Here is a 27,878-nt window from a genome sequence, read left to right as displayed (position 1 = left end):
TGGAGGAGAAGAATCATCTTCAGGATCTTCACAGGGTCCAGAGTTGATGATTTTCCTGTCCCAGCTGGACACTGAGGGATTTATTGCTTCACTAATTGGCATTGCTTCTGACCAATCAGAGATAAGAAATGTAACATGGATTAAACTGTCCTCCATTTTTGACGGGTTTTGAAATGTGTGTGTGAGAGAGAGAGAGAGAGAGAGAGAGAGAGAGAGAGAGAGAGAGTGTGTGTGTGTGTTTTCACTGCACTGCTCCGGTTCCGCTCCTCCCGCGGTGTTGACGCGTGTCAGTCTTAGGGGCGCGGGGAAGGCGCGTGACGTCGCGCGACGTCAGGCTCGGTAGAAGGGGGAGCGGGGCGCGCGGACGGGCGGAATGGCGACGCGGTGCTGCAGCGCGAGATGTTCGGCGGAACGGAAAGGGTTCCGGCGCGAGCTCGACTCTTGGCGGCACAAACTCATCCACTGCGTCGGTAAGAGGAAACAAACACAAACAAACGAAAATAACGGAATGCATGCACGCGTGTATTTGTTTGGTTTTATTTTAATAAATAAATCGCAGTCTTTATAAAGTGGGTTAGAGAAGCGGCGTTGCGGCAGAGCGAGAATTACAACGGCGGCGGCTTAATTCTTTTTTGTGTGTGTGTGTGTGTGTGTGTGTATTAATGAGCTCGCGCGCTAACATGCTAACGTGCTAAGGTAACACTTTCCACAGCTCACAATAATCTTAAACGGATGACATGACTTTACATCACATTATGACAAGGTTCCAGTTCGGGTATAATGCTAAAGACAGAACGCTTGAATGTGTTGTTGTTGTTGTTATAACAGCGTTATAATAGCTTCATAACAACAGCAACTGAGGCGGCTAACGTCTTAACCCCTGTGTAAAGAGAGGGGGACAGACCGCTAGCAAAGAGCTAGCTCGCAAATAAAGGCCGCGGCTAGCTCGGGAGGTTTTATGTTAGCTAGCAAGCTAGCCTAACCGATAATTAGTGTTTTTTTTAGCATAGCTGATAGCACAGATTGTCAGGATTAGCATTAGTTAGCATTAGCAACACCCGGCTGTCCAGTGCTGGCTCCATTTTCTTTTGTCCTTCGGCTTTTTATCTTTTGATTCGTGTCCCGAATAATATCTATCTATCTATATATATATTTATGTCATTTTTAAGCACCAAAATGTCACTTTTAGTTCTCCCCAGCTAAGAATTAGGTCACAATCTGAGGTGTTTTAAAACATGAAGAGAGTGACAGGATTGTGAATTAATTTTTATTGCTCCTTTTTTCTCTGTTCATCAGTTATGCTAGCGTTATTACAGCAGGCTAAAGGCTAACAGCCTTGACAGCGGGTTATTATTTATTTAAAAAAAAAAAAAAAAAAAAAAAAAATATATATATATATATATATATATATATATATATATTTATATATATATAAATATATTATTTATATATATTTATATTTATTATAAATATATTATATATATATATATATATTAATATATAATCATTTCTGACATTAATCTAAAACTTTATACACCGTGTGGGTGTTTTTATATCTGAATAACGCCGTGTTGTTCTTTATATTTTGTTAATGTTGTCCTTTTTCACTCTTCATGAAGGAAATCGATACTAGAAAATATATGAATTTTATATAATTATATATATTAATATATCATATTATATATATATATGTTTTGTTTTATTTTATATGTTTTTTATGGTTGTTACAGCTTGAAATTTTATCACCAATCTGTAGTAAATGAAAGGAAAAATGAATTATTATGAAATCTTTATGCAAAAGTGACTCGGTATTTCATGGTATGTGTAACAAAAAAAAACCCAGACTTTTCTGTAAAATCTGATGCGTTATCAAATTATTATCATGATGTTGTTGTTGAAAGCTGATGAGAAACAGAGAGAGAGAGAGAGAGAGAGAGAACTGATTTGAGGAAATGCTTCACCCCAAACTGACCACCTCATAAAAATAGATAGCTGTTTGGTTTATATCCTTTCCTTGTGGTCAGTTTGATAGCCATGACATACGACAAAGTTATGGAAACGCTACAAGGTCACGCAAAAGAGACTACAACTGTGAAACCCTGGTGTTTATAGTTTATTATAGTAGCTTTAGATTCAGGTTCATGGTTCAAGTGAGTTACTTATTATAGACGGTTATAACATTCATCGTAAATAAGTCTGTGGAAAATGACATTTCGATAGACGATGTGCAAGGTGTTTTTATTTGCGCAAGTTCTCTTCTTCTTCATCTTCATCTTCTTCTTCTTCTTCTTCTTCTTCTCAAGCCCTATTCGGGTCAGATTAGTTTATCATAAGGAAGCCTGCTATACATTTTTTATGACACGTTTCCTCAGAGATGAAAAACCCTCGCATCCGGGCAGCAATAAATCTGACCACAGGATGAGAGGGGTTTCCATTTTCTACAAAACCTGGACGTCAGAAACACGCTGGTCAAAAAATATGGCTAGAGAAAGGACAGAAGATTTCAGTTTAGAGTGGACAATACAACATATATGAGCATACTTTTTTGCGGTTTGTAACTCAGGACTTGTTTATCTGGAGGAGGGGAACCGAAACGTGTGCTTCTCGATTAAATACGTACATATAGTATTAGCGGTCAGATATCTGGGGTTTTTTCCCCCAAACATGAAGCGTGATCTGTGGAGAAACTTGCGGACATCCAGATTTAAATTATTAGCCCATCACTAAGTACAGTAAAAATCTTCTGCAATTTAGCCTGTAGTATTCACGGAGGAGGATGGAGACAAACACAACATTTGGACGTAAATAGCTTCACGTGAAAACAGGAAATTATCCCAATTAATGAATCCCATCCGAATAGGGCTTAAGAGCATCTCTAACACATTGACATGCCTCAGTGTTTATTGTTGCACAGCTGGCATCTCTCATTTAGTTAGCTCTATAAATACGCTCTACTTAACACTTTGTTTCATGCCTGTTGACGAGACAAGGCCAGTTGCACGCGGTTACACGACTCGGATGCTTAAAAACGATCCAAAGCATTCGTACATGCTTCTTGTGTGCATGCTACATGTTTTTTGTATAAGCTAAATTTCAATGGACTTTAATGGAATGTTTATTTAAAAAACACCCAGGTTTCCACGGCAATCTGAAATTATGAATTGATCTAGTGTGTGTGTGTGTGTGTGTGTTGGGGGGGTCATTTCTAGCTAACTTTGTTTTGTGGAACATTAGTATTGTCAAGATTAACGCATGTTGAGTAATATAAAAATATATATTTTTGTTTAAAAGGATGAGATGCTTGGTTCAGAAACAAAGATGTCTACTGAAATCTATATAATCATCCATTATAGTGCAGTTAGTGTTTTTTTTTTTTATAAAGACACACACACACACACACACACTGAAGAACAGACCTGCCGACAGTCTGAAACTCACTAACACACACTTCATGTCATCTGTGTTGTAGTGGGTGTGTGTGTGTTTTTTTTTCTTCTGCTATTGTGTTTCTCAGGTATAATTGTTACTGTGGTTACGCATAGCTAGTTCATTTACACAGGGCGTGTGTGGCTTACTCGTTAGCGCCGGGTAATGTCTTAAAGCACAGGTGTCGTGCTTAAAATATCACTTTCTGCTTTATTGTATTCTATGTATTATAATAGTAATGTATGTGTGTGTGTTTCAGGGTTTGAGAGCATACTGGAAGGAATCTATGGGCCGAGGCTGTTGCAGGATCTCAGCATTTTCATCAGTGAGTTATTCTTTATATATTCAATATTACGTATTAAAGGCATTAGAACAAAAGAGCTCTGTCTGTTAAAAATGCTCTCGTCCACTTCATTGTCCAGATTCTTCTTCTTCTCCTCTGCTTAAAGTCTGTTTCAATGAAGAACTGAGATTTTAGACCTGAGGAGCAGTTAAAAATGTACATGGCAAAAAAAAAAAAAAAAAAGTAGCTTATACGTCTAATCCATAGCATTAATTGTGTTTCTCCGACTCTGCCATCTGTACATTAAAGCCAGAGCCGCTCCGCTCCCCACTGCTAACGAGTCAGCGGTCAGACTTTTGAGTTTGAGTGCTGACTGATCTCCTTCCTGCTACACCCCCCCCCCCCCTCCTCCTCCTCCTCTTCTTCTTGTTCAAATGACCTATGTGATCTATGCAGAGTTTTTTTTTCTTCTTTTCACTGCAAATTGACAAGGGCGCTAACATGCTACAGAAACGCAGCAACAAATTGTAATTCTGCTCAGGGGGACGAGTCTCGCCTTTGCTATTTTTAACGTCGGCGAGTGTGTCTCTGTGGGTGTGTGTTTGCTTCTCAGATTGTGAGCCTGAAGCCACTGCCGATTGGTCGACCGATGCGCGCTGCTCCTTCTGTAACTTACAGCTCGAAAAAATCAGTGTAAGTGTGTGGTAAAGGTTTACACAGTCCTGTGTCCTAATCCTGTGTGGTTTCTGTGTTGTCATTGATGCAGATCTCATCCTTACCTGGCTGTGCTTCAAACTTAACTGATAGCTTTTTGAACATTCTTTGTTTTGATTCTCTATCCTTAATTCTCGTCCATGAAGATTTCTCAGCGTTTATTCAAGTTTAGTGAACCCTATCTCTGTCTGTTCTTGGAACAGGACCGCTTGCCTGACTCGCCCCCCCATGCCGAAACCCCTCCTCAGGGCATCAACACCTCAGACACACTCCAGTGCCAAGCAGACCAATTTCTGCATGCAGTCTTACACAAGAAAGGTAATAGACACTATCCCACACACACACACACTCTCATGCCTCAGGCGTCGGCTTTATGATACACAATCACCGCGAGAGCCGTGTAATTCAGATATAGACGATGCAGAGGGAGCGATGAAGAATAATGTACTGAATGTTATAGTTTAACGCGTAACTGAATACCAAGACATGTAATTCTTATGCGTTGAAGCTAAACATCCGTCTGAGCATCTCTTGTTGGTTGGTGAAGGTATAAAACGTATGCCTGTGACAAAGGGAAAGACAATGTGGAAGGTGGAACTTGAGGGTCAATGTGATTAACTTGGCGATGGAGGAAAAAAAGTGCAGGTCCACTTGGTACAGAACATGTGCAAGGCAAGAACAGGTCATTAGTGGCCATTTCCAGCCACAGTAGGGATTTTGAGCTTGAAGTGACTGCCAGCTCTCAGTCTTCTCGTCTGGAGCTTGACAACTCATATTTTTAATAGCAGACATAAAAATAACTCGAGTTGTCATGGCAATGAAATAATAATATCCCTTGCTAGCCCTTCATGTCACAGACTCTTGGCTCAAAGACTAGCAATTTTTTTTTAAATGTTGCAGCCGAGAAAGAACGTTGCGTTGGGAATGCACGGAACAAGTCGAGATGAGGCAGGACCTCCAAAGCCGGCACACTGAAAAAGAGCTCAGTGATCTCAGGATGTGTTTAAATATAGAATGAGTGACCCCCAGACTGTGACCATATGAAACCCAGACCGAGTCACATCCAGAGTGATAAAGGGTGTGGGACAACAAGGAGCTGATGCAGTCAAGGAACCGAGATCCAGCTCTTGGCATGAGACAGGGTTGAGAACCCAGATATTGCATAGTGGACAGGACTGTAAATTCTAGGGTCAAGGCATTATCAGTGTCTCACACCGGGGAATTATCCCCAGCTGAAAGCAGGGCCTGTGACCTGGCAGAAGGACGGGGACTACTGATTGACTGTGGTGAATAAGTAGGTCCATGTCCATCTGTAGTGAGTGACCTTATGGAAGGACAAGGATCTGTGAAGGACCTGGGAAAGGACCAGAAGCAATAAGAAACTGAGAGTAGGACCTGGGACCTGTGGGTCACACTGGAAAGACTGGGATTCGTGATTGACCTTGAGGAAGGATTCTGTGTGTGACTCTGGGTAGGACCAGTGACCCTGAAGAAACATCAGTGTTTGTGAGTAACTGTGCATAAGGACTAGTAGCTATGAGTGACCATGCAGAATGACCTGAATCTGTGAGTGACCGTGGGGAAGACCTGGATTCTGTAAGTGACCATGGGTAAGGACCAGGGTCCTAAAGTTATACTTGGGAAGAGATATCACGAGTGAGTGACTCCTGAGTAGAACCAAGACTTCTTACTGACCCTGGGGAAAGACTGTAACTTTATTGTGACCCTAGTAAAGGTTTAAGACCTGTTAGTGGCCTTATTGTCCATGAATTATACTGGAGAGGGCCTGGGAGTGACACCTGCCAATTGACCGTTGCCCATGAGTGAAAACAGGGAGGGATCAGGGCCTTTTCGAATCACAGACACGTAGGAAAAAAGCAAGAGGATCACGTGTAGAGAAAGACTGAACCCGATCAAAGACTGGGAAAACACTGAAAAAGGATCCATTGTAGGAGCCGAGAAAGACATCAAGGTCAGATGGAGCAGACTCAAAGAGACAGAATAGAGACAAAAACTAAGCAAGGTGCATGACAGGAAGTGGTCTAGGAGCAAGAGCAGCAGAGCAAAGATACGGGCATGGTTAAGAACAGACACTGACAGTAGTGGACGCATGGTCTGAGCTGAAAAAGGAAACAATGAAGCTTCTGGTTCTACTACGTCAGAAGGCTGAGACTACATGGCTGAAAGGCAGGGCTAGATTCAGTGGACAGACATTCCAGTTAGTGGTAGTTCTTGGGTTAGTACTGGGTCACTGCCCAGCACAGGTGGCTACACCATAGTTATTGAGGAAGTAGGCATCTCAGAAGATGCTAATGATAAAAACAGTACAGTTTCTCCATCACTAGGTACGTTCTTGCAGGAGCATGTAAATGAAATGTGTTTGTCAAGGTCTAATAGAGTGAGATACACTATATTGCCAAAAGTTTTTGGACACCCCTCCAAATCATTGAATTCAGGTGTTGTTTTTCAGGGTTTGGGCTCGGCCCCTTAGTTCCAGTGAAGGGAACTCTTAATGCTTCAGCTTCATACCAAGACATTTTGGATGATTTCATGCTTTGTGGGAACAGTTTGTGTTCCACCATGACTATACACCAGTGCACAAAGCAAGCTCCATAAAGACATGGATGAGTGAGTTTGGTGTGGAGGAACTTGACTGTCCTGCACAGAGTCCTGACCTCAACCCCATAGAACACCTTTGGGATGAATTAAAGTGGAGACTGTGAGACAGACCTTCTCGTCCAACATCAGTGCCTGACCTCACAAATGCACTTCTTCTTGAGGAATGGTTGAAAATTCCCATAAACACACTCCTAAACCTTGTGGAAAGCCTCCCCAGAAGAGTTGAAGCTGTTATAGCTGCAGAGGGCGGGACAACTCCATATTACATTCATGTGCATGTAAAGGCAGATGTCCCAAAACTTTTGGCAATAGTGTTATAAAGGTTTGTTTCTCACAGTCCTGAACTGAACGCAGTTAAATAGGAGCCACACCTCTCAAATTTCTTGAACTTGTGCACCTTCTGGTGGGTGTGACAGAGCATGAAAAACAAATGTCAACACCGCTCGTAATATCTTGCTGTTAAGAGTCTTAAATCTAAAAATTGTTAATTGGTATACCATACTATATTATCCAGAATTCCCTGAGAGCTGCGACCCCATTATTCCGTTGGCTGCGCAGGAGTTGATGAGGAAGATGATTCGCCAGTTCGCCGTTGAATATGCGCATAAAATCCAAACAACCGAAAGCCAGAACGCCATCACACAAACTGAGCCAGATGGACCACTGGACCTGACACTCAGCCGCAACACACAGTGTGCACAACAAGGTGACCAGTACACACACAGACGCGCTTAAAAATGTCCGAGTTCGAACAGCATGTCATTAAATCACCTGCAGCAGTCCCACTCGTTTTGTTAGTGATTAATCTAAAAGCACACACAAATTAGTTCTGGTTGTTTAAGATCTTATTAAATCAGAGCCTGAGTGTCTTAATGATGTTGTTTTCTTGTCTTAGCAGACGGCGTTCTCGACCTCTCAAAGAAAAACACACCGTCTCTGAACACGCTCGTGCAGCAAAGACTATCAGGGTAAGTCAATTAACACTAATAGATGTTCGACTGCTTGTGTGTGTGTGTGTGTGTGTGTGTGCGCGAGTGATTTAGTGCTCTAATTATGTCTTTAATATTGTGCACATTTTTGAACTCTTTAAACTGAGTGTGTTAATCAGGTGTGTGTTAATTCAGAGAGTGTTGTGTTGCACTGAAGGGTTGACTCTTTTCTCACTTGTTGGACGGTAACGTCACGTGTGTGTGTTAGGGCTTCAGAGGGCTGGACAGACAAAACTTATCGCTTTATTTCCGTTTACTCGTTATAATTTTCAGACTAAAGATAAAAAGGAGCAAAACTCACACACAGACATACACACACACACACACAGACGCAAACATACACACACGAACACATTTCCATACACATTTTTTGTACAGCCCAAAGTGAGGCTGTGTGTTAAACACACAAATAAGAAGCGAGTGATGTTACCAAAGACAAGGCGGTAAAGGAGTGGACCCTGAGTGCTTCCTGTCGTTCGTCAGCTCACTCGTGCGTTTCTCGTCCCTCCCACCCACCAGGAGACCAATCAGAGATGAGCGTCTGGGCCGCAGCACTCAGTTTGCTGACGGTTTGCTCTCGAAAGCCGTGAAGGATGTTCGCTCCGGTGCGCTGGACCTTCACAAAGCTGCCATATTATACGGAATACCTCAGAACACACTACGCCTCCACGCGGATCACACACACTCCGGCGCCGTGCCTCTCGCGCTCGCCAACCACAACGGAGTGACACCGTCCCGCACGGCTCTGCACACAGGTGAGACCAAAACGGCAACGTCCTGGACGCGGCCCCGGTCCGACCAGTCGGAACGTGGTAAGCCGTCAGCGGAGAGTGCGGCGGCGGCATCGCTCCTTCATCGGCTGGTGTGCGAGCTGAGAGAACGCAGCGACGCATGTAACACTCCGGCAGGGGGCTCTGCGCTGCTCCGCATCCCTCAGGTGCGTTCGGGCGTAACGACTCCGCCCTCTGACCTCAGCGGCCTTGTTGACGCCGTTTACCTCAACAGCAAGACCTCAGATCGTGTCAAGATCCTCCTCCCCAAACACAGCGACTGTAGCTCCACCTTCGAGTCCCGTCCGCTGCAGGGGGACGTCCCCCCACCGTGTGTGTGCACCCGGAGCGCAGGTGGGAGTGCGAGCGCAGACGAATGTGTGGAGGACAGCGAGCGGCGCGACAAACAGCCGCGGAAGAAGCGTGGGCGCTACCGCCAGTATGACCACGACATCCTGGAGGAGGCTATAGCCATGGTGATGGGCGGGAAGATGACGGTGTCGAAGGCGCAAAGTGTGTACGGCGTGCCGCACAGCACGCTCGAGTACAAAGTGAAGGAACGTATGGGGACACTGAAGACTCCGCCTAAAAAGAAGCTCCGCCCACCGGAACCAGGAACCTCAGGGACAACGCTGAACGCCTCGAAACGGTTTTAAACCTCAGTACTGCGATTAACCTCACTACTGCCTGCACACACACACACACACACCTCATTAACTCACACATACACAAACATATACACACAAACGCCTCGTACAAGCTAAACCGTCAGGAACTCTAATGACATAAACTTGAATCTACATATTCTTTACACATTACACATTACACACAAACACACACACACGCACACGCCTTTATTCAGGGTTTCACTGTGCAGATCTGTAAGATATAAACTGTTCTATTTAAACTGCAAAGCACTGTTCTGTTCGAACTGAAGGATTCATTCAGGTCTGATTTTTAGGGAAGCTAATCTGCTAATGCTAATCGACATGACGCTAACACCTGCACAGTGATAGGTGTTCATCGCTCAGAGATTGTATTTAATTGTGTAAATTATTTATTTCCCCAAAAACGAGCTCTTTTAACACAGTGTGTGTATCTGCTGTTCAGGAAAAACAAAAGACAAAACTTGGGGAAGGTAACACATTTTTAGCATAACACACACACACACACGGTGTAACATGCACTTAGTTTAGCGTAACACACTCAAGATTAGTGTAACACTCCTTTTAATGTAACAGTGTAACACATTATCGCTTTAGTTTTACACTCGATTTAGGATTACACACAATTTAGTGCAACACAAATGGTTCAGTGTAACATACACCTGGTTTTGTGTAACACACACATGGTTTAGTGTAACACACTCACACAGTTTAGTGTACCGTACACACTGTTTACTGTAACATTCACTTTAGTGTAACACACACACACACATACACAGAGTTTTGTGTAACACACACACATTTTAGTATAACACTGTTTATTGTAACACACACACACACACACTTCAGTGTAACACACACTGTTTAGTGTAACACACAGTTTATTGTAACACACTCTGTTTAGTGTAACACACTCTGTTTAGTGTAACACACTCTGTTTAGTGTAACACACAGTTTAGTGTAACACACTCTGTTTAGTGTAACACACTCTGTTCAGTGTAACACACAGTTTAGTGTAACACACTCTGTTCAGTGTAACACACAGTTTAGTGTAACACACTCTGTTTAGTGTAACACACAGTTTAGTGTAACACACTCTGTTTAGTGTAACACACTCTGTTCAGTGTAACACACAGTTTAGTGTAACACACTCTGTTTAGTGTAACAGACACGGTTTAGTGTAACACACTCTGTTTAGTGTAACACACTCTGTTCAGTGTAACACACAGTTTAGTGTAACACACTCTGTTTAGTGTAACAGACACGGTTTAGTGTAACACACTCTGTTTAGTGTAGCACACTCTCAGTTTAGTGTAACACACAGTTCAGTGTAATACACACTTTTTAGTGTAACACACACTTTTTAGTGTAACACACCCAGTTTAGTGTAACACACACTCTTTTTAGTGTAACACACTCTTTTTAGTGTAACACACCCAGTTTAGTTTTAGACACACGCAGTTAGTGTTAGTGGATCGTACTCTCACGGTTTATGTAACACACACATTAGTATAACATACACACCGTTTAATGCAATACACACACACACAGTTTATGTAACACAAATAATTAGTGCAACACCCCTTAGCTCAGTACAACACAATTTTGTATAGCGCACTAATTCAAGGGTAATACACTCAGGTTGGTGTAACAAATTAAGTTAACACCTTGGTGTGTGTGTGTATTGCATTAAACGCGATTGTAGGCAAATTGTGTGTAATCCACACTTAGTTTAGCGCTACACACTTTTATGTCATCGAAACATAGAGAAATGTGTGTGTGTATCACATGTAACAGCCAGTGTAGTAAAGCGCAGACTGGGATTAGTTTAACACACACTCAGTTTCAGGAGGTGTGTGTATTGCGTGTCTGAAAGTTTTGGAAGAGGTGTGTGTCTGTGTGTGTGACTCACGCTCAGTTTAGATAGGTGTGTGTGTGTGTTGTGAAAGTGAAAGAATCACATTCAGTGATCATTAACACGGTTTAATTTCTTTGGACTAATAAGTGATGATGTCATCAGTAGCGATGCATCAGTCAGGTGATTGTTTAGGGTTAGATAGACGCAGGCCACACCGGTCATGCTAATGATGCCACGCTAAGAATTCCTTTAACAATGGTCATTTAGGCGTAAGATTTTGTTTTTAATTAACGCTGTTAGGTGTGAATCAGATTGCTCTGTGTGTGTGTGTGTGTGTGTGCAGGTGTGTGTGTGTGATTTTCTTATTAGGTTAATATTAATTTTAGCACTGATCATCACTGGAAAACCTCACTGGTACAATAACTGCTGCCGTAAAAACCTCACTGAGATCATTAACACTGGGATCGTACTGGGATCATTATTATCCTCTCCAAAAAACCTCACTGAGATCATTAACACCCCTGTCAAACCTCACTAATATAATTAACACCACCGCCAAACCTCGCTCAGATAATTAACACTGCTGTCAAACCTCACTAATATAATTAACACCACAGCAAAATCTCACTGAGATCCTTCACACCACTGCAAAACCTTCACTGAGATCCTTCACACCACTGCAAAACCTTCACTGAGATCCTACACACCACTGCAAAACCTTCACTGAGATCCTACACACCACTGCAAAACCTTCACTGAGATCCTTCACACCACTGCAAAACCTTCACTGAGATCCTTCACACCACTGCAAAACCTTCACTGAGATCCTACACACCACTGCAAAACCTTCACTGAGATCCTACACACCACTGCAAAACCTTCACTGAGATCCTTCACACCACTGCAAAACCTTCACTGAGATCCTACACACCACTGCAAAACCTTCACTGAGATCCTACACACCACTGCAAAACCTTCACTGAGATCCTACACACCACTGCAAAACCTTCACTGAGATCCTACACACCACTGCAAAACCTTCACTGAGATCCTACACACCACTGCAAAACCTTCACTGAGATCCTTCACACCACTGCAAAACCTTCACTGAGATCCTACACACCACTGCAAAACCTTCACTGGGGCAATTAACATCACTGCGCAACCCTAACTAGGGCAAGTAACACCACTGCAAAATCCTCCCTGGGGCAATTAACACCACTGCAAAACCCTCACTGGGGCAATTAACACCACTGCAAAACCCTCACTGGGGCAATTAACACCACTGCAAAACTCTCACTGGGGCTATTAACACCACTGCAACACCCTCATTTGGATAATTAGCTTGACTGCATACCCTTGCTAGGACAATTAACACTGTAGAATTTAATTGGTATAAATAAGACCAGTGAAGAATTTAACTGGGATCATTACCACCACTGTAGAATCTTATTGGGATAATTAACACCATTGTAGACGTTAAATGGGATCATTAACACCACTGTAGAATCTTACTGGGATAATTAACACCATTGTAGATGTTAACTGGGATCATTAACACCACTGTAGAATCTTACTGGGATAATTAACACCATTGTAGACGTTAACTGGGATCATTAACACCACTGTAGAATCTTATTGGGATAATTAACACCATTGTTGGACTTAACTGGGGTAATTAACACCACTGTAGAGCCTAACTGGGATTATTAACACCATTGTTTGACCTAACTGGGATAAGTAATACCAGTGTAGGACCTAATTGGGATCATTAACAGTTGTTGGTCAGAATTGGGATAATTAAGACCACTGTAGAACCCAACTGTGATCATTAACACCACTGAAAAACCTCTCTAGTACAATTAACATTACTCTAGAACATTAACACTACTGTTAAAGCTCACTCTGTAAAAACTTGTTGAGATCATTAACACCACTGTAAAACCTCTGGGATTATTAACATCCCTGCCAAACCTTGCTGGAATAATTATCACCATCGTAAACCTCACTGGAAAAATGAACACTGCCGTAAAACCTCACTCTGACAATTAACGTCTCGTTATAGTCTGTAATTAACACGATTGTAAAACCTCGGTGGGAATAATAACACCTCCATAACTAACTAACACCACTGTAAAACCTCAGTCAGACAATTAACACCTCTATAACCAACCTCGATCAGATAATTAACACCACCATAAAACCTCAGTCAGACAATTAACACCTCTATAACCAACCTCGATCAGATAATTAACACCACCATAAAACCTGTCAGACAATTAACACCTCTATAACCAACCTCGATCAGATAATTAACACCACTGTAAAACCTCAGACAATTAACACCTCTATAACCAACCTCGATCAGATCACCAACACCACTGTAAAACCTCAATCGGACGATTAACACCACCAGAAAACCTCACTTGGATAGCTAACACCACTGTGTGTGATGAGTAACACAGCAGCAGAACTTTACTGAGATAAGCACTTCATTAAAACCTCAGAAAGACTGCAGTAGTGCTGTAATTAACACTGCATTCAAATCTGAGCTAATTAACACTGCATTAAAATTACTGGGATAAATAATGATGCAGTTAAAGTCTTAGCAAAGCTAATAACCACTACAGTCAGCACCTCATCGGGACTGTTAACACTGCAGAATGCATTAAACACCTCATTTGGGGAATTAACACTAGCCGCAAATCCGCACTTAGGTAATTAACACTGTTAAACACCTCATTTGAGTAAATAGCCACAAACCCGCAGTCAGATAATTAACACTGTGTTAAACACCCAATTTGGGTAGTTAACACTGTAGCCACTAGCCGCAAATCCACACTTAGGTAATTAACACAGCGTTAAACACCTTGTTTGGGGAATTAGCTGCAAACCCGCACCTAGATAATTAACACCGTGTTAAACACCTAATTTGGGTAGTTAACACTAGCCACAAACCCACACCTAGATAATTAACACTGTGTTAAACACTTCATTTAGGTAGTTAACACTGTAGCCACTAGCCGCAAACCCGCACCTAGATAATTAACACTGTGTTAAACACTTCATTTGGGTAGTTAACACTGTAGCCACTAGCCGCAAACCCGCACCTAGATAATTAACACTGTGTTAAACACTTCATTTGGGTAGTTAACATTGTAGCCACTAGCCACAAACCCACACTACGCAGTTAAAGCGTACAGAGATCCATGATGATGCAGTAACCCCCCCTTCCCCCTCAGTGGGAGACTAAACACCGCAGTAAACCTCACCGAGATAATTAACACTCCAGTTAAACCTCATGTAATTAACGCTGCTGAGTTCACGTTCATGTTGACGTGATTGTGATTTTCTGCTGTAACCAAATGAACCGTTCAGGGCGACCTCACTCCGCACAACGCTGCTGTACTGACGTCTGTAACACACCACTTAACAGTGTGTGTGTGTGCAAAAGTGTGTGTGTGTGTGCAAAAGTGTGTGTGTGTGTGTGTTTTATTCAGGGCTAATCTGCAGCGCTGCTTTCTTGTCTCATGTGTCTTTATTGTTAGTTCTCAAAGATAGCATTCATGTATTTAACACTGTAATATTACATACTGTATACACACACACACACTTTACACACTTGGCTGTGGTGTGTTCACTGCATGAACATTTTTACTCTTTCTATTACAAGTTTTAATTGTGAACGAGCTCGAGGGATGAGATTCGGTTGCACTTTACGCAAGCTACACACACACATACACACACACACACACACACACACACACCTGTGTTTTAATGCTAAACAGTTTTTTTAAAAAAGTGCAGCCGCAAAAATGAAATGTGAATTTTGTGATTCAGGAATGCGCTGTTAATGATGTGTTCGTGTTTGTGTTCGTGAGAATCGTGCGTTTTACGTTATTTATGAAGAAAGCCGCTCTGCCATGTAAACTGAATGTCACGACATGGGTGCCTGTTATTAACGCTTCATCTCAAACACCAACAGCTTTATAAGTGTGTAATTAACACTAGGTATGGGTGTTAATGTCGTCGGGACAGGCACTGCGTTCATTTAAGAGCAGATGATCTTTTCTTTGTGATTTTATCTTTTTCCTCTCTCCATCTCGAACACGCTGAGGCGTGTTCTAATCAGCGGGGGGTGTGCCGATAATCGGTCATACGACCTTGATAGATAGATATCGTGATAATATCGTTATCGTGGGGTATCGACTCAGCCGTGAGGAAGGACGCCTTTCCTTTCGCAATCCCATAATTCCTTCGGGTGGATCCGAAATCTATCGGGTGCTGAGTGTCAACTATTATATAAATAAAAGCGATAACGATATAATATCGCATCGTCGGGCTTCTTTTAAATGAAAGCCTGTCTTTTAACTGAAACGAAGTATCGGCAACGTCCTTAAATCTGATTTGTTTTGGGGTTTTTTTTAATGATTAATCAGATGTTATTTCAGAAGTCTGTGCTTTAAAAAAAAATCCTCTTTATTTCGCCTTTATATCCTCTTTTATATTTTCAACTCGGCTTTTTAACGTGTTAACGATGTTTTTTTTGTTTTTTTTTTCTGTTTTTTGGACCACATTAATGTAAACGTCGTTTCAGTAAAAAACGATGAATTCAGGTAAAGAAACCAAATTTGATTCTTGAGTTTGGTTAATGTAGCCATAAAAAGTAAAAATCCTCAGGGTGTGAGAGAGTACAGAGACCAGAGTTAATAATAATCCTGCCCGCTTCATTATTATTATTATTATTATAATTATTTTTATTTGTGTGTGTGTGTGTGTGTATAGTAATTTAATAATAATTTAATTTCAGTGTTGTTTTAATAATTATTTTTTAATTTTTGTGCAATTAAAACATTTCAGATTTTTTTTTAGTAGATAGTAGATTAATTTAATTTTTTCAAAGTTTTGTAATTTAATAATTGTTTTGTTTTTTGTTTGTTTGTTTTTTTTTACACTCAGGGCTTGAAATTAACCAACCATTAACCAATTATAATGCAAAAAACAAAAAACAAAAAAAGTCTCCTGGCCACAGCACAAAACTCCGTCTCTAGTTCTCCTGATGACTGAAATGAAGTGTTATTATTACTCTTACTGTACGTTGTTGTATTTATTCTCTCTGCAGTGAAACCGTTTCCTTTTCTTTTCTTTTTTGTTTTGTTTTGGTTTTTTTCCCGGGAATTCTTGAACTTTTATATCCTTGGGTAGAATCCCGAACATTTCCGGGGAATATTCCAGTGTTTTTTTTTTTCTACACATGCAACGTGCGATTCCGGGCAGGAATTCTGACATGTTTCTCAAGACTGAGTAAACAAAATCTTAGGGATTTTTTCCACGCTTTTTTGTTTTTTTCTTTGCCATTTGAGCTCGAGCCTGTCGGATCACGTTTTTTTTTGGGATCCGGAAATCCGTAACCTGCTCTGTATCAGGCGTAGAAGTCCTACTCCTGTGATGTCATGTAAAGATATGATTATGGCACTAGAGGAAACAATACTTCGATGTAAAAACAAACCTGCGGGCCCGTAATCAGCGGATCGATAAAAACGCACTTGGAGTCCAAGGGAAACGTGTCAAAATTCGTCATCAGTAATCACACCTAGACTACAGGCACAGACACCAGGGATCCAACTCTTCTTTTAAACACCATCGTATTCACCTCACGCCGCTGCACCGCTCATTCCGCCACGTCTTTTCCGTTCCGCTAATGGCGCTCATAACGCGGCGGATCATTTCTCACCTGCAGCCGCCTCGACGGCGAGTCCTGCGTCCGGATAGCTGCCGCCGAGAGTCGCCGTTACCGCTACGTTAATTCCCAGCCCCGCGATATCGGTCGCGACGCGACTTTTACATTTTAGCATGAGTGATCCTTCACGGTGTTTTCATCCAAAAACAACAACGTAAAGGGTTTAGTACTCAGAAAGCGAACCTGCAGTCGGATGAGGGGACGATGATTAGGTGATGTTTAAATCAGGAACACGCAAGTTAGCGCCGGTGTGATCGGGTTTGTTTGGTTTGTTCTGTTTATTTATTTTCCTTCCTGCACTTGGATTTGAATCCGATTTTTCCTCTTTCAGTGTCTGTGTATAATTTCCGTGTTAATCAGGAGCAGACTTTACTGTGTTGAGCTTTAGCGTGTTTGAATTTGTGTTGAAGCACTTCATCGTTTTTTAAATGTGAACCGTGTTCTGCATGCTTTTATTCTAGCTCTTTATAAAAGTTCTATTTCTCTAATTGTGATGATTAATTATTAATTGCATTATTATTATTATTATTATGATTATCATCATTATTATTATTATTATTATGATTAATCAGAGAAGGGCTTTTCGCTCAGCGAGTCCACTGAACACTCCCGAAAAATCTTTAACATTTAATTTATAAAGCTGATAAATAATTCTGATTGATTGATGTTAATGTGTAATGCTCGCTTTGATTTGAAATCGTTTTAAAATAAAATAAAAAAAGTCTTTTCAAAAATGCTATGACAATAAAGTGCATTAAAATCTTTTGTGTATTTTTATGTGCTGGTTCATGAACATGGCAATAGTATTTGCGCTGTGTGTGTGTGTGTGTGTGTGTGAGGACAAATCATGCCAGATAAACTCTGATTCTCAAAGAGATTGTTTTTTATTCTGAATATTTTCCTCCCTGTGTTTTCGATGCGTCTCCCGATTACATAGTTGTGCTCAGGTTGCTATGGTGACGGGAAAGACTTCTGTTAAATACAGTCCGAGGGAAAAACGTGGACATTTTTATCAGGTTTCTGAAAGATTTACGATAAGATGAGGTTAATGATGTTAATAAAACTCTAAAGATTTACAGATAATGGAAAACATGTACATGAATATATTTAAGATAGAAGAATTTCCGAATAGACACGGCTGCACAAATCCTCACGCCGTGTCGTTTTCTGTCCTGGCTTTAACACTGTTATTGTAATAATGTATGAGATGGTACGAGGAAGAACTGGGATCAAAATAAACAGGAAATGGAAGAGGTGTCAGAAATTAAAATGTCTCGTTGGACTTGTTATTTTAACATAGTTTTTATCAATTTAATTTTTGTTACTCGCATTGGAAACAAACACTAACGTATGCTAGAGTCTCTTTTCATACTAGAGACAGCTTCATGGAACACAACGAGAGAATACTTAATAGTTAGAACAGTCAGACTGGCCAAGACAGGAAATTATACACAGATCAGATCCCTGAAGGTATGCTGTGGTATCTGGCACCAAGATGTTACTAGCATATCCTTTAAATTCTGTAAGTTGCGAGGCATAGACCTGTCGAGGTCAGATCTTGCAACTTACAGGAATTAAAGGATACTTTTGATAGATACTGCCCACTGCAGACTGGGAACACCCCACAAGAGCTGCAGTTTTGGAGATGCTCTGATCCAGTGGTCTAGCCATCACAATTTGGCCCTTTTGGTCAAACTCGCTCAAATCCTTACACTTGTCCATTTTTCCTGCTTCTAACATCAACTTTGAGGACAAAATGTTGACTTGCTGCCTAATATATCCCACCCATTAACAGGTGCCATGATGAGGAGATCATCAGTCTTATTCACTTCACCAGTCAGGGGTCATAATGTCATGGCTGATTGGTGTATACTGCTTTAACAGCTAGATTTTCTTTAACAAAAGAAAAAAAAACGAAATGAAATTATAGAGTGTAACATTAAGTGCACATCACGCACAGCTGGACCACTCAGTAACCAAAACAGGTAACCTTTACAGTTCAGTAACTGTCTGATTTTCTTTCTACAGTAGATTAAATCATAAATCCTCGAGCTAGACCACTACACAAATGGACATTCTAGCACTGACAGGTGAAGTGAATTACTTCCTCCATTTTCAGAAATCTCATGCCTATAAGGTTAAGGTTACGTATTTGCAGGGTAAAAGTGTCCCCAAAGGCTTCTAATGTGCATAAAGTCTGAAATAAAGGCTGGTTTGATCCAGTTCAAGTCACCTTAATGTTGCAAAGGAATAGAAAAGAAAAAGAGATAGAATAAATATATGTTGGATTTGTGCTACATGGAGAAAATAGAGAAAATCTTGCTGCCCTGAGTCTGAGTGATGAGTAATGATGTGTCCCTCATTTACCTGTAGCTGTTTGGAGACAAAGGAAGAAGAAAGCAAGACAAAGGAGATAGAAGAACGACAGCAGCGGAGAGGTACGGTACTGGAGGAAGTGATGACATCGCTTTGTTCACACCACAAAGTCCTGCTGTTGCACATCCTGCAGGAAATGACGTCGTTCCTGCCAAAGGATGAATGCGGGCCGGCGGTGATGCAGAGGGATGTGCGTGGGACAGTCGGGGCTCTGAGGAGCAAGTACGGTGGTCATTGCTGTCACGCCGATGAATCGCTGTGTGTGTTGAGTAGCCGTGTATCGAGCGGGTGTGTGTGCTCGTGTCGACTCGGGGTGTGTGCAATGCATTCTGTGTGTCTGTGTATGAAGAGTTGTAGCGGTTTCTCCTGTCGGAGCGTCATGCTCGGCTGTGCCGGCTGCTGCGCTCGCTCCCGGACGCTGGTGTGCCAGCACACGCACTGCAGTGACATCACGCACGTTGCTCGTACAGGTAGCGACACACACTCGTGCTGCCACAGTCCGTCCCCTCCCCCGCTGTCTCCTCCTCCACTGTCCCCGAAACCGCAGGACACAGAGAGTGCTTGCGATCCGGACATGCCCACGCTGAACACACACACCCTGAATACACAGCCTCCACCTCTCCTTCCTCACAACGCACACACCGATCAAATGCTGATGCCCGAGACCCACGGCAAGCCCGAACACTTTATAGACTTAATGGACAAGTTCACTGACACGCTGATGGAGGCGTCGGAGCGAGAGTGGAGTGTGCACACGCACACTGGTGACAGTGTGAAATCTTGTGACGACACACACCTGACTGAGATCATCACTACCGTCTTACACAGCAGCAGTGAGAAAGACTACAACCTGAAGGAGCTCTTTGAGCAACACCTCGCCTCTGAGAAACGTTCCCCTCAAACGCGCTCACAGAGGCGGCAAGAAGTGATGCAGGCCATCAGCAGGTCACAAGACCAAGCCGCAACACGCAGGCAGAGCCTACAGATCAAACGCGACCTTGCACGACTTGAACCCGACGTTTCTAGGAAGAAGAAGAGGAAGACACACCTGATTACCCATGGCACACACAATCAGATACCAGTCACACCCATCTCACACACTCAAAACCCAGACACGCCCATCTCACACGATCTGAGTCCAGACACGCCCATCTCACATGCTCCGAGTCCAGACACACCCACATCAAACATTCAGAGCCTGGACACACCCATCTCACATGCTCAGAGCCCAGACATGCCCACATCACACACTCAGAGCCCAGACACGCCCATATTAAACTCTAAGAGCCCAGACATGCGCATCTCACCTGCTCAGAGCCCAAACATGCCAATATCGAACTCTCAGAGCATTAACATATCCACTTTACACCGTCAGAGCCCAGGCACGCCCATCTCACACGCTCAGAGCTCAGACACACCCATCTCACATGCTCAGAGCTTAGACACACCCATGTCAAACTCTCAGATCTCAGACACGCCCATCTCAAACTTTCAGTGCCCAAATATACCCATCTCACACACTCAGAACCCAAAAATGCCCATCTCAAAAATTCAGAGCCCGGCTGTCTCATATGGTCAGAACCCGAATACACCTATCTCATGTTCTCAGAGCCCAGACACACCCATATCACAAGATCAGAGCCCAGGCACACCCATCTCACATGCTCAGATTTCAGACACGTCCATCTTGCACACCCAGAGCCCAGACATGGCCACCTTACATGACCAGGACCCAGAAACGCCAATCTCGCACACTCAGAGCCCAGACATGGCCATCTCACATGACCAGGACCCAGAAATGCCAATCTCGCACTCTCAGAGTCCAGACACGGCCACCTCACATGACCAGAACCCAGAAAAGCCAATCTCACACACTCAGAGCCCAGACACGGCCGTCTCACACGACCGGGACACAGAAACGCTGTGCTCACACACTCAGAGCCCAGACACACCCAATTTGCACACTCAGAACTCAGACAAGTCCAGCTCGCATGCTCGGAACTCAGACACTCCCAGCTCACACACTCAGAGCCCAGACACGCCCAGCTCGCACGCTCGGAACTCAGAGACGCCCATCTCTCACACTCAGAGCCCAGACACGGCCAGCTCGCACACTCAGAGCCCAGAAACGGCCAGCTCGCACACTCAGAGCCAAGACACAGCCAGCTCGCACACTCAGAGCCCAGACACGGCCAGCTCGCACATTCAGAGCCCAGACATGACCAGCTCGCACACTCAGAGCCCAGACACGGCCAGCTCGCACATTCAGAGCCCAGACATGACCAGCTCGCACACTCAGAGCCCAGACACGCCCAGCTCGCACACTCAGAGCCCAGACATGGCCAGCTCGCACATTCAGAGCCCAGACACGGCCAGCTCGCACTCTCAGAGCCCAGACATGGCCAGCTCGCACACTCAGAGCCCAGACATGGCCAGCTCGCACACTCAGAGCCCAGACATGGCCAGCTCGCACATTCAGAGCCCAGACACGGCCAGCTCGCACACTCAGAGCCCAGACACGGCCAGCTCGCACACTCAGAGCCCAGACATGCCCAACTCGCACACTGAGAACACAGACACAGTCAGCTTTCATATTAAGAACCCAGACACGGTCAGCTTGCACAATCAGAGACCAGACATGCCCAGCTCACACAATCAGAGTCCAGAAACACCCAGCTCACACAATCAGAGTCTAGAAGCACCCAGCTCACATAATCAAAGCCCAGAAATGCCCAGCTCACATAATCAAAGCCCAGAAACACCCAGTTCGCATAATCAAAGCCCAGAAACGCTCAGCTTGCACAATCAGAGCCCAGAGAAAGCAGAGGCCTGTGGTAATGTGAGGTCACGGCGGAATATTGTCCGCCCTCAACGCTTATCTTCATATGTCACTGAGCCACGGAAGATGTTTTACGCTGCTTGTCGCTCTGCAAAAAATAACAGTACCCTCATGCATGGCACTGACACACCTGAATCCCCACCCAGTGCTGTGCCGGGACAAATCAAAACTCCACCTGTTTCACCTAACAGGATAAAAGTCTGTAAGGATGAGAACAGTCCACAGCCTCATGCCGAACGTCAACTAAGAGTAAAGACACGCCGTTCCAAAGAAGTCACACGATCCCCAAGTCCTGTTGTCACTGACTTAACAGATGTTGATGATGTTAAATATGCCAGTCCCATAAAACTCATGCTGGTGTCAACTATTAAAGACGAAGATGGTGTTAAGTACAAACTCAGAGCTGCACAAACACACAGTGATGAAGAATCGTTCGATCCATGTGTGGAGGCATCGTGGGCACCAAACACACTCAGAGAGCAAGCCAAGGATAAAACTGTCCAGAAAATGAGCAATGAGTGCACTGAAAAGCTCTCTGCAGAAGAGTTTTCTAACACAGAGGCTCTGAGGGAGTGCAATAACAGCGTTAATGAAGCTGAAACATCTATTAAGAGGCGTCCCGGACGGCCCAAAAAGTTAAAAGCTCCAACGGAGAAAGCAGTGAAGCGTCCGATCGGCCGACCACGTAAATGCAAACCAGTGAACACAAATACAGTTCCCACAGAGGACACCGAAAAACAAGGAGTGGAAGATGCCCCGAGCGGAGAGGACGGCAATAAAAACCTGAAGATCACTATTACTTATGGGAGGCGGAAAGCACGGAGGATGGTGAGCGAGGGACAGGTTCCTGCAGAACAAAGCAAAGGCAGAACACAAAGCAGCAATGCTGAAAAGCCTACACAGTTCACACAGGTACAAGGCAGCATGAATAAAGATCAGTTTAGCTTAGTAATGCCTGTGGAGGACAGGAAAAGTCTCACACATTCAATCATGTGTCCAAAGCAGAGTGACGGCATAGGGTCAAGGAGACCAGGACGACCAGCTAAGGTCAAAATCTCAGGGATTTCCGTTACTGTTACCACGGTTTCGCCACAGCAGCGCAAAATCCACATGAAGCGAGATATAAGAGGACCGGCAATACAGCGACGGGCACTATTTACTGAACTGGAACCGAATAAAGAGCAGGAGACAATCACTGAGGACGGACAAGCCTCTGTTAGACACTCAGTCAGAGAAAGAAGACCTTCCATCCATCTGCTGCAGTGTGTCGCTATGTCACGCTCGAACATACCAACACCCAGATCACGCAAACTGCCGATGCACAAATCTGATGAAACTCAGCAAGAGACACAACAGCATGAACCTAATGATGCTAATGACACCACGACCAGGCCAAACACTTCTCCACAGGATGCTGTCAGTTTCTCAGCAGCGTCAGTTGAGTCCCTCTTTGATGCAAATCTACAGTGGTGGCCAACATCAGCCTCACCTGAGACCTTAAAGGATGAGATGAACAAGCGGCTCAAGGTGATGAAAGAAACATGGGTCTCAGACACATCAGATGTAGCCACATCAGATGAGGACAAAAGCTCTGCTCCAAGTTCGTCTGCAGTGAGGATGTTGTTTGAGAGAGACTGCAGCATGGAGACTCTTTGCTCCTGGTTCATGCAAACAACCGAGACTCAGTCTCTTGCCATTGTAAAGAAGGCCAACAACCGAAACCCATGTGAAGTTTTTCAGTACAGCTCAGCCCAGGCGAGCGATAGACCAAATGTTTGCTCGAGTCCACAGGCAGAGCGGCTCAAAAAATGCATCAAGAAATTTGCCACAATTGTCCCTAAAAGTCCAATGAAGCTCCGGCGAGCACAGGCGAAGGTCCCTGGCACACAAAAATGTCTCATCGAGCAACATGTACTGAACACAACCGCTAACAATAGTGAAAAATCACAGCAGTGTGGAGCGTGGCACCTTTATAGAACCACGCTAGATCGAGCAAGATCACGATTCAAATACAGGACCAAGAACACTGACGTAGACTATAAAAGCCTTAATGAGCAGGAGGAGAGTGGAATTCAGCCTAGGAGTGTGTCTGAAAACGGTCTGCTGAACACACTACAGAGCGAGTCTCGCAGGACATCAGCTCAGCAAAAGCAGATCACTGCTAATGCCTGGAGTCCACACACACTGAGGGAGTGCAAAGTGTTTCTGAGGAAGCTGAACTCTGCTAACACACGCTCAATGTCTGAGGAGTCTAACGACTGCTCAGTGAGGTTCAGCGTCTCGCCTGCTGGAGGTGTTTCAGTACAACATCGGGAGCAAGGGGTCAGAAAGAGCATTAAACCAGAGAAGACCAGTAACTCGGGCACCTCCACACGGCAGCAGAGTAAGGTAAACAGGAAGCGCAGACACTCCTGCACAAATCTCTCACCCCCATCACCGAAACGGCAACGCAGCAGCAGAGGAGTGATGGCAGCCAAGTGGTCAGACTTTATACTCGGTGAGTGTTTTGCACCCCACATGACCGTTAACCTAATTTTCACTTTACTATATGGTATCACTACTTTACATCCTGACCAGTCCATTATACTACATCATACCCATGCAATCCTGACTATTCCATTACACCACTGGACCACAATGCTGACTCTATACCATTACACCACTGGATCACAACCCTGACTCTATTCCATTACACCACTGGATCACAACCCTGACTCTATACCATTACACCACTAGATCACAACCCTGACTCTATACCATTACACCACTGGATCATACCACTGACTCTATACCATTACACCATTGGATCATACCACTGACTCTATACCATTACACCACTGGATCATACCACTGACTCTATACCATTACACCACTGGATCATACCACTGACTCTATACCATTACACCACTGGATCATACCACTGACTCTATACCATTACACCACTGGATCATACCACTGACTCTATACCATTACACCACTGGATCATACCACTGACTCTATACCATTACACCACTGGATCACAACCCTGACTCTACACTGTTACACCACTGGATCACAACCCTGACTCTACACTATTACACCACTGCACCACCACCTCTACTGACACTATGCCATTACACCACTGCATCACTCCCCTGACTACACCACTGTTGGGAGTTTAACTACAGTTCCATTCAGTCCATGATCATCTTCCTATGAAACCCTGTGTCTGTGTGTCCTGCTCCCTTACACCTGACCTCTCTGTCTCACAGGTCCGGCCAGATAGCGGCGTCGCTCCCTCACACACTCTGTGCCTTTAAAAAAACGATGAGCCAGGGAAACAAGAAGTGTTACGACATGTACACAAAACCCGGCAAGCATCACGTAGCAACAAACTTTATGAAACTTGCACTATTTTACTGCATTATTTCTTGATTTTCTCTTTATATCTAAGAGACGCTGTGTTGGAACTGTTGTTTTTTTGTTTAAATGTGTTTATATTGTTTGTTGGAGAGCGAGTGCACTCAATGTGATCTCTAAACACGGAAACGAGTTCGAGCCAACTCACTGTTTATCATTTAACATCTGATACACTGCACTCTCAGAAAGAAAACTGCATTAATCAGTCTATCGTTCAGAAAGAAACCGTATTTAATTTTCATATTGCACTTACCTTTAATTTTATTATAGAAAGCTAAGCATGGTTCTTTTTTTTCCATGTCCTTCAGGCTTTATTCTTTGACAAAAGCACACCCTGAAATATAACAAGGGTCCTTTAGACCACCATGTGCTGCTTTCTGAACCGGAGAAACTTTTATTTTCTTCCCAAACATGCTGCCTGCTAAGAGAGTGAAACTCTTCAGAGGGAGGATCGTCGAAAGATCCTTAGTCCTTTAGTGTGTGAGTTTTGTGCAACGTTGTGAATCTCTGAGCTCAAAATGAATCTCAGGGAACACATCAAATCTTCACTTGAGTCATGATTTGATTAGATTCTTTTTATGAACACTAAAAAGCTCAGATTTGATCGGAGGAGCTTTGTGGAAAAGTACAGGATTGAAGCAGCTCATGCATCTTCACTGTAAGACCAATACAAATTTACACTCTTTATATTTGATATGATCTAAAATCTACCAGTGATCTTTTCTCTGTGTTGGACTCTTTAAGCATTAAGACATGTATTTGGTCAAGCATTATGCACCACAAGTTACCTTCTTTATCTTTTTTATACACACACACACAGGTCTGTCTATCACACAGTCCATCAGTGCCTCCGCATTTCATTAAGGCAGGCAGCATGTTCGAGGAAGAGATGAAGTCCGTTGTAGGAAACCACGTGTCTTGGACAAATCTTGAGTGGAAGCCTCCTCGAGCCGAGGTTTTTACTTTGTCCCCCCCTTCGAAAGGGGAAAATGTGAGCCGAGGTCCCTTTTACGTTCTCCCAAGAAAACACGGCAAAGGAAAATAGTTAAACTATTTTAGTTTAGTTTAGTTTAGTTAAACTAAACACGTACAAAAGCTAAAGTCCGTATGAAACGTTTTTTGTCCCCTTTTAAATTCTGAAAAATCGTGACATGAGTCTAATATTGACATATGCCCATGTCCAATTTTTCCATCCCATACTGAAGCTTCTTTTGGTGTGCGCGCGTGTGGCTTCTACCTCCTCGGTTTTACTGCTAAACATGCTAACGTTTAGAATGCTAAAAGTACTTTCAGTTCTGAGTTTTCTCATCCGTTCACACCTTCGTTTAAACTACACCAGGGGTTCACCACTTAATCTGTCCACTGCCTCTGTATCGTCTGCTATTATTATTATTATTATTATTATTTCCACAGACAGGAATTTCCCTGCACTGAGAAAACATCAGTTGTCGAATTCCGTCGATAAACGTGTCGGTGTTGTTATATATATTGATCTTTACGTTCTAATAATATAGAGTGAGGATGAGGCGGATATGAGAAAGCAATGGTCTTATTGAGTTTCCAAATTTCAGGAGCAATACGGTAAAAAAAGTTTGTATTCTCCAAGTGCCATCGTCGGATCCTTGTTTAAAGAAACACAGAAGTTATCGATATTCTGTGTCTGGAAAGCCGTTCTCTCTTCTAGACGACTCGATCCTGTAAATCTGTCCGAGCCCGTTGTTTAAAAAGCAGACGCATCCCTTTCGATCTCAACGAAGTGAACTGCACTAGTTTATCCATTTCCCTCTCTCCTCTTTTATAGTGCACTAGTGTGTGTTAAACGCCTTTAAATAAACGTGTGAATGTGTTTTTTACGGCTTATACGTCAATCCGTAAGCAAGCATTAAAACCTTCTTTTCCGTAGCTCTATGGTTGTGTTGGTGTTCTCGTAAATATCGTTTTGGAGTTTGTTGTTGTTTTTTGTTTTGTTTTAGGAGGGAAGCGTCGGTTACAGTGAGAGCTGAAAGTATCCACATGGTGCTAAACACTGTACAGAGACATAAATATACACACTTTATCTTTTCTAATGTGATTTGAACATGTAACAGAATGTCCTGTCACTAGACCAATAAAGGTGCTTCTTTAAAAATAAATAAATAAATAAATAAATAAAATGGCTGGGGGTTTTTTTTCCATTGAAATAAAAACAAGGTGGTATGTG

General features: G+C 43.2%; 1 protein-coding gene across 2 annotated transcripts; it reads left to right on the top strand.

Moving 5' to 3' along the window:
- The first annotated feature begins 290 nt into the window (after positions 1–290).
- lcorl (ligand dependent nuclear receptor corepressor-like) lies at positions 291–27,831 on the top strand. 2 transcript variants are annotated; one of them, XM_058384589.1, is made up of 8 exons: positions 291–470; positions 3,686–3,751; positions 4,323–4,402; positions 4,627–4,741; positions 7,557–7,748; positions 7,938–8,010; positions 19,438–24,776; positions 25,531–27,831. In XM_058384589.1, exons 1-8 carry the CDS (start codon positions 374–376, stop codon positions 25,542–25,544), a joined length of 5,976 nt encoding a protein of 1,991 aa, XP_058240572.1. In that variant the 5' UTR covers positions 291–373; the 3' UTR covers positions 25,545–27,831. The 2 variants fall into 2 exon arrangements, with proteins under 2 accessions (XP_058240572.1, XP_058240573.1); XM_058384590.1 differs by having other exon boundaries at positions 292–470; positions 7,941–8,010.
- The last annotated feature ends 47 nt before the right edge of the window (positions 27,832–27,878 follow it).

Source organism: Hemibagrus wyckioides, linkage group LG29 (genome assembly GCF_019097595.1).
Source record: "Hemibagrus wyckioides isolate EC202008001 linkage group LG29, SWU_Hwy_1.0, whole genome shotgun sequence".
Lineage (NCBI taxonomy): Eukaryota > Metazoa > Chordata > Actinopteri > Siluriformes > Bagridae > Hemibagrus > Hemibagrus wyckioides.
The sequence above is the reverse complement of the archived record's forward strand: the minus strand, read 5'-3'. Positions and strand labels throughout refer to the sequence as shown.

What these genes read in the sequence shown, in the direction of transcription:
- lcorl (XM_058384589.1), top strand. Translation starts at nt 374, where the DNA reads ATGGCGACGCGGTGCTGCAGCGCGAGATGTTCGGCGGAACGGAAAGGG. An exon ending in TACAGCTCGAAAAAATCAGT is followed by an intron (nt 4,403 to 4,626) that starts GTAAGTGTGTGG and finishes TTCTTGGAACAG; the next exon opens with GACCGCTTGCCTGACTCGCC. An exon ending in TGCAGTCTTACACAAGAAAG is followed by an intron (nt 4,742 to 7,556) that starts GTAATAGACACT and finishes TATATTATCCAG; the next exon opens with AATTCCCTGAGAGCTGCGAC.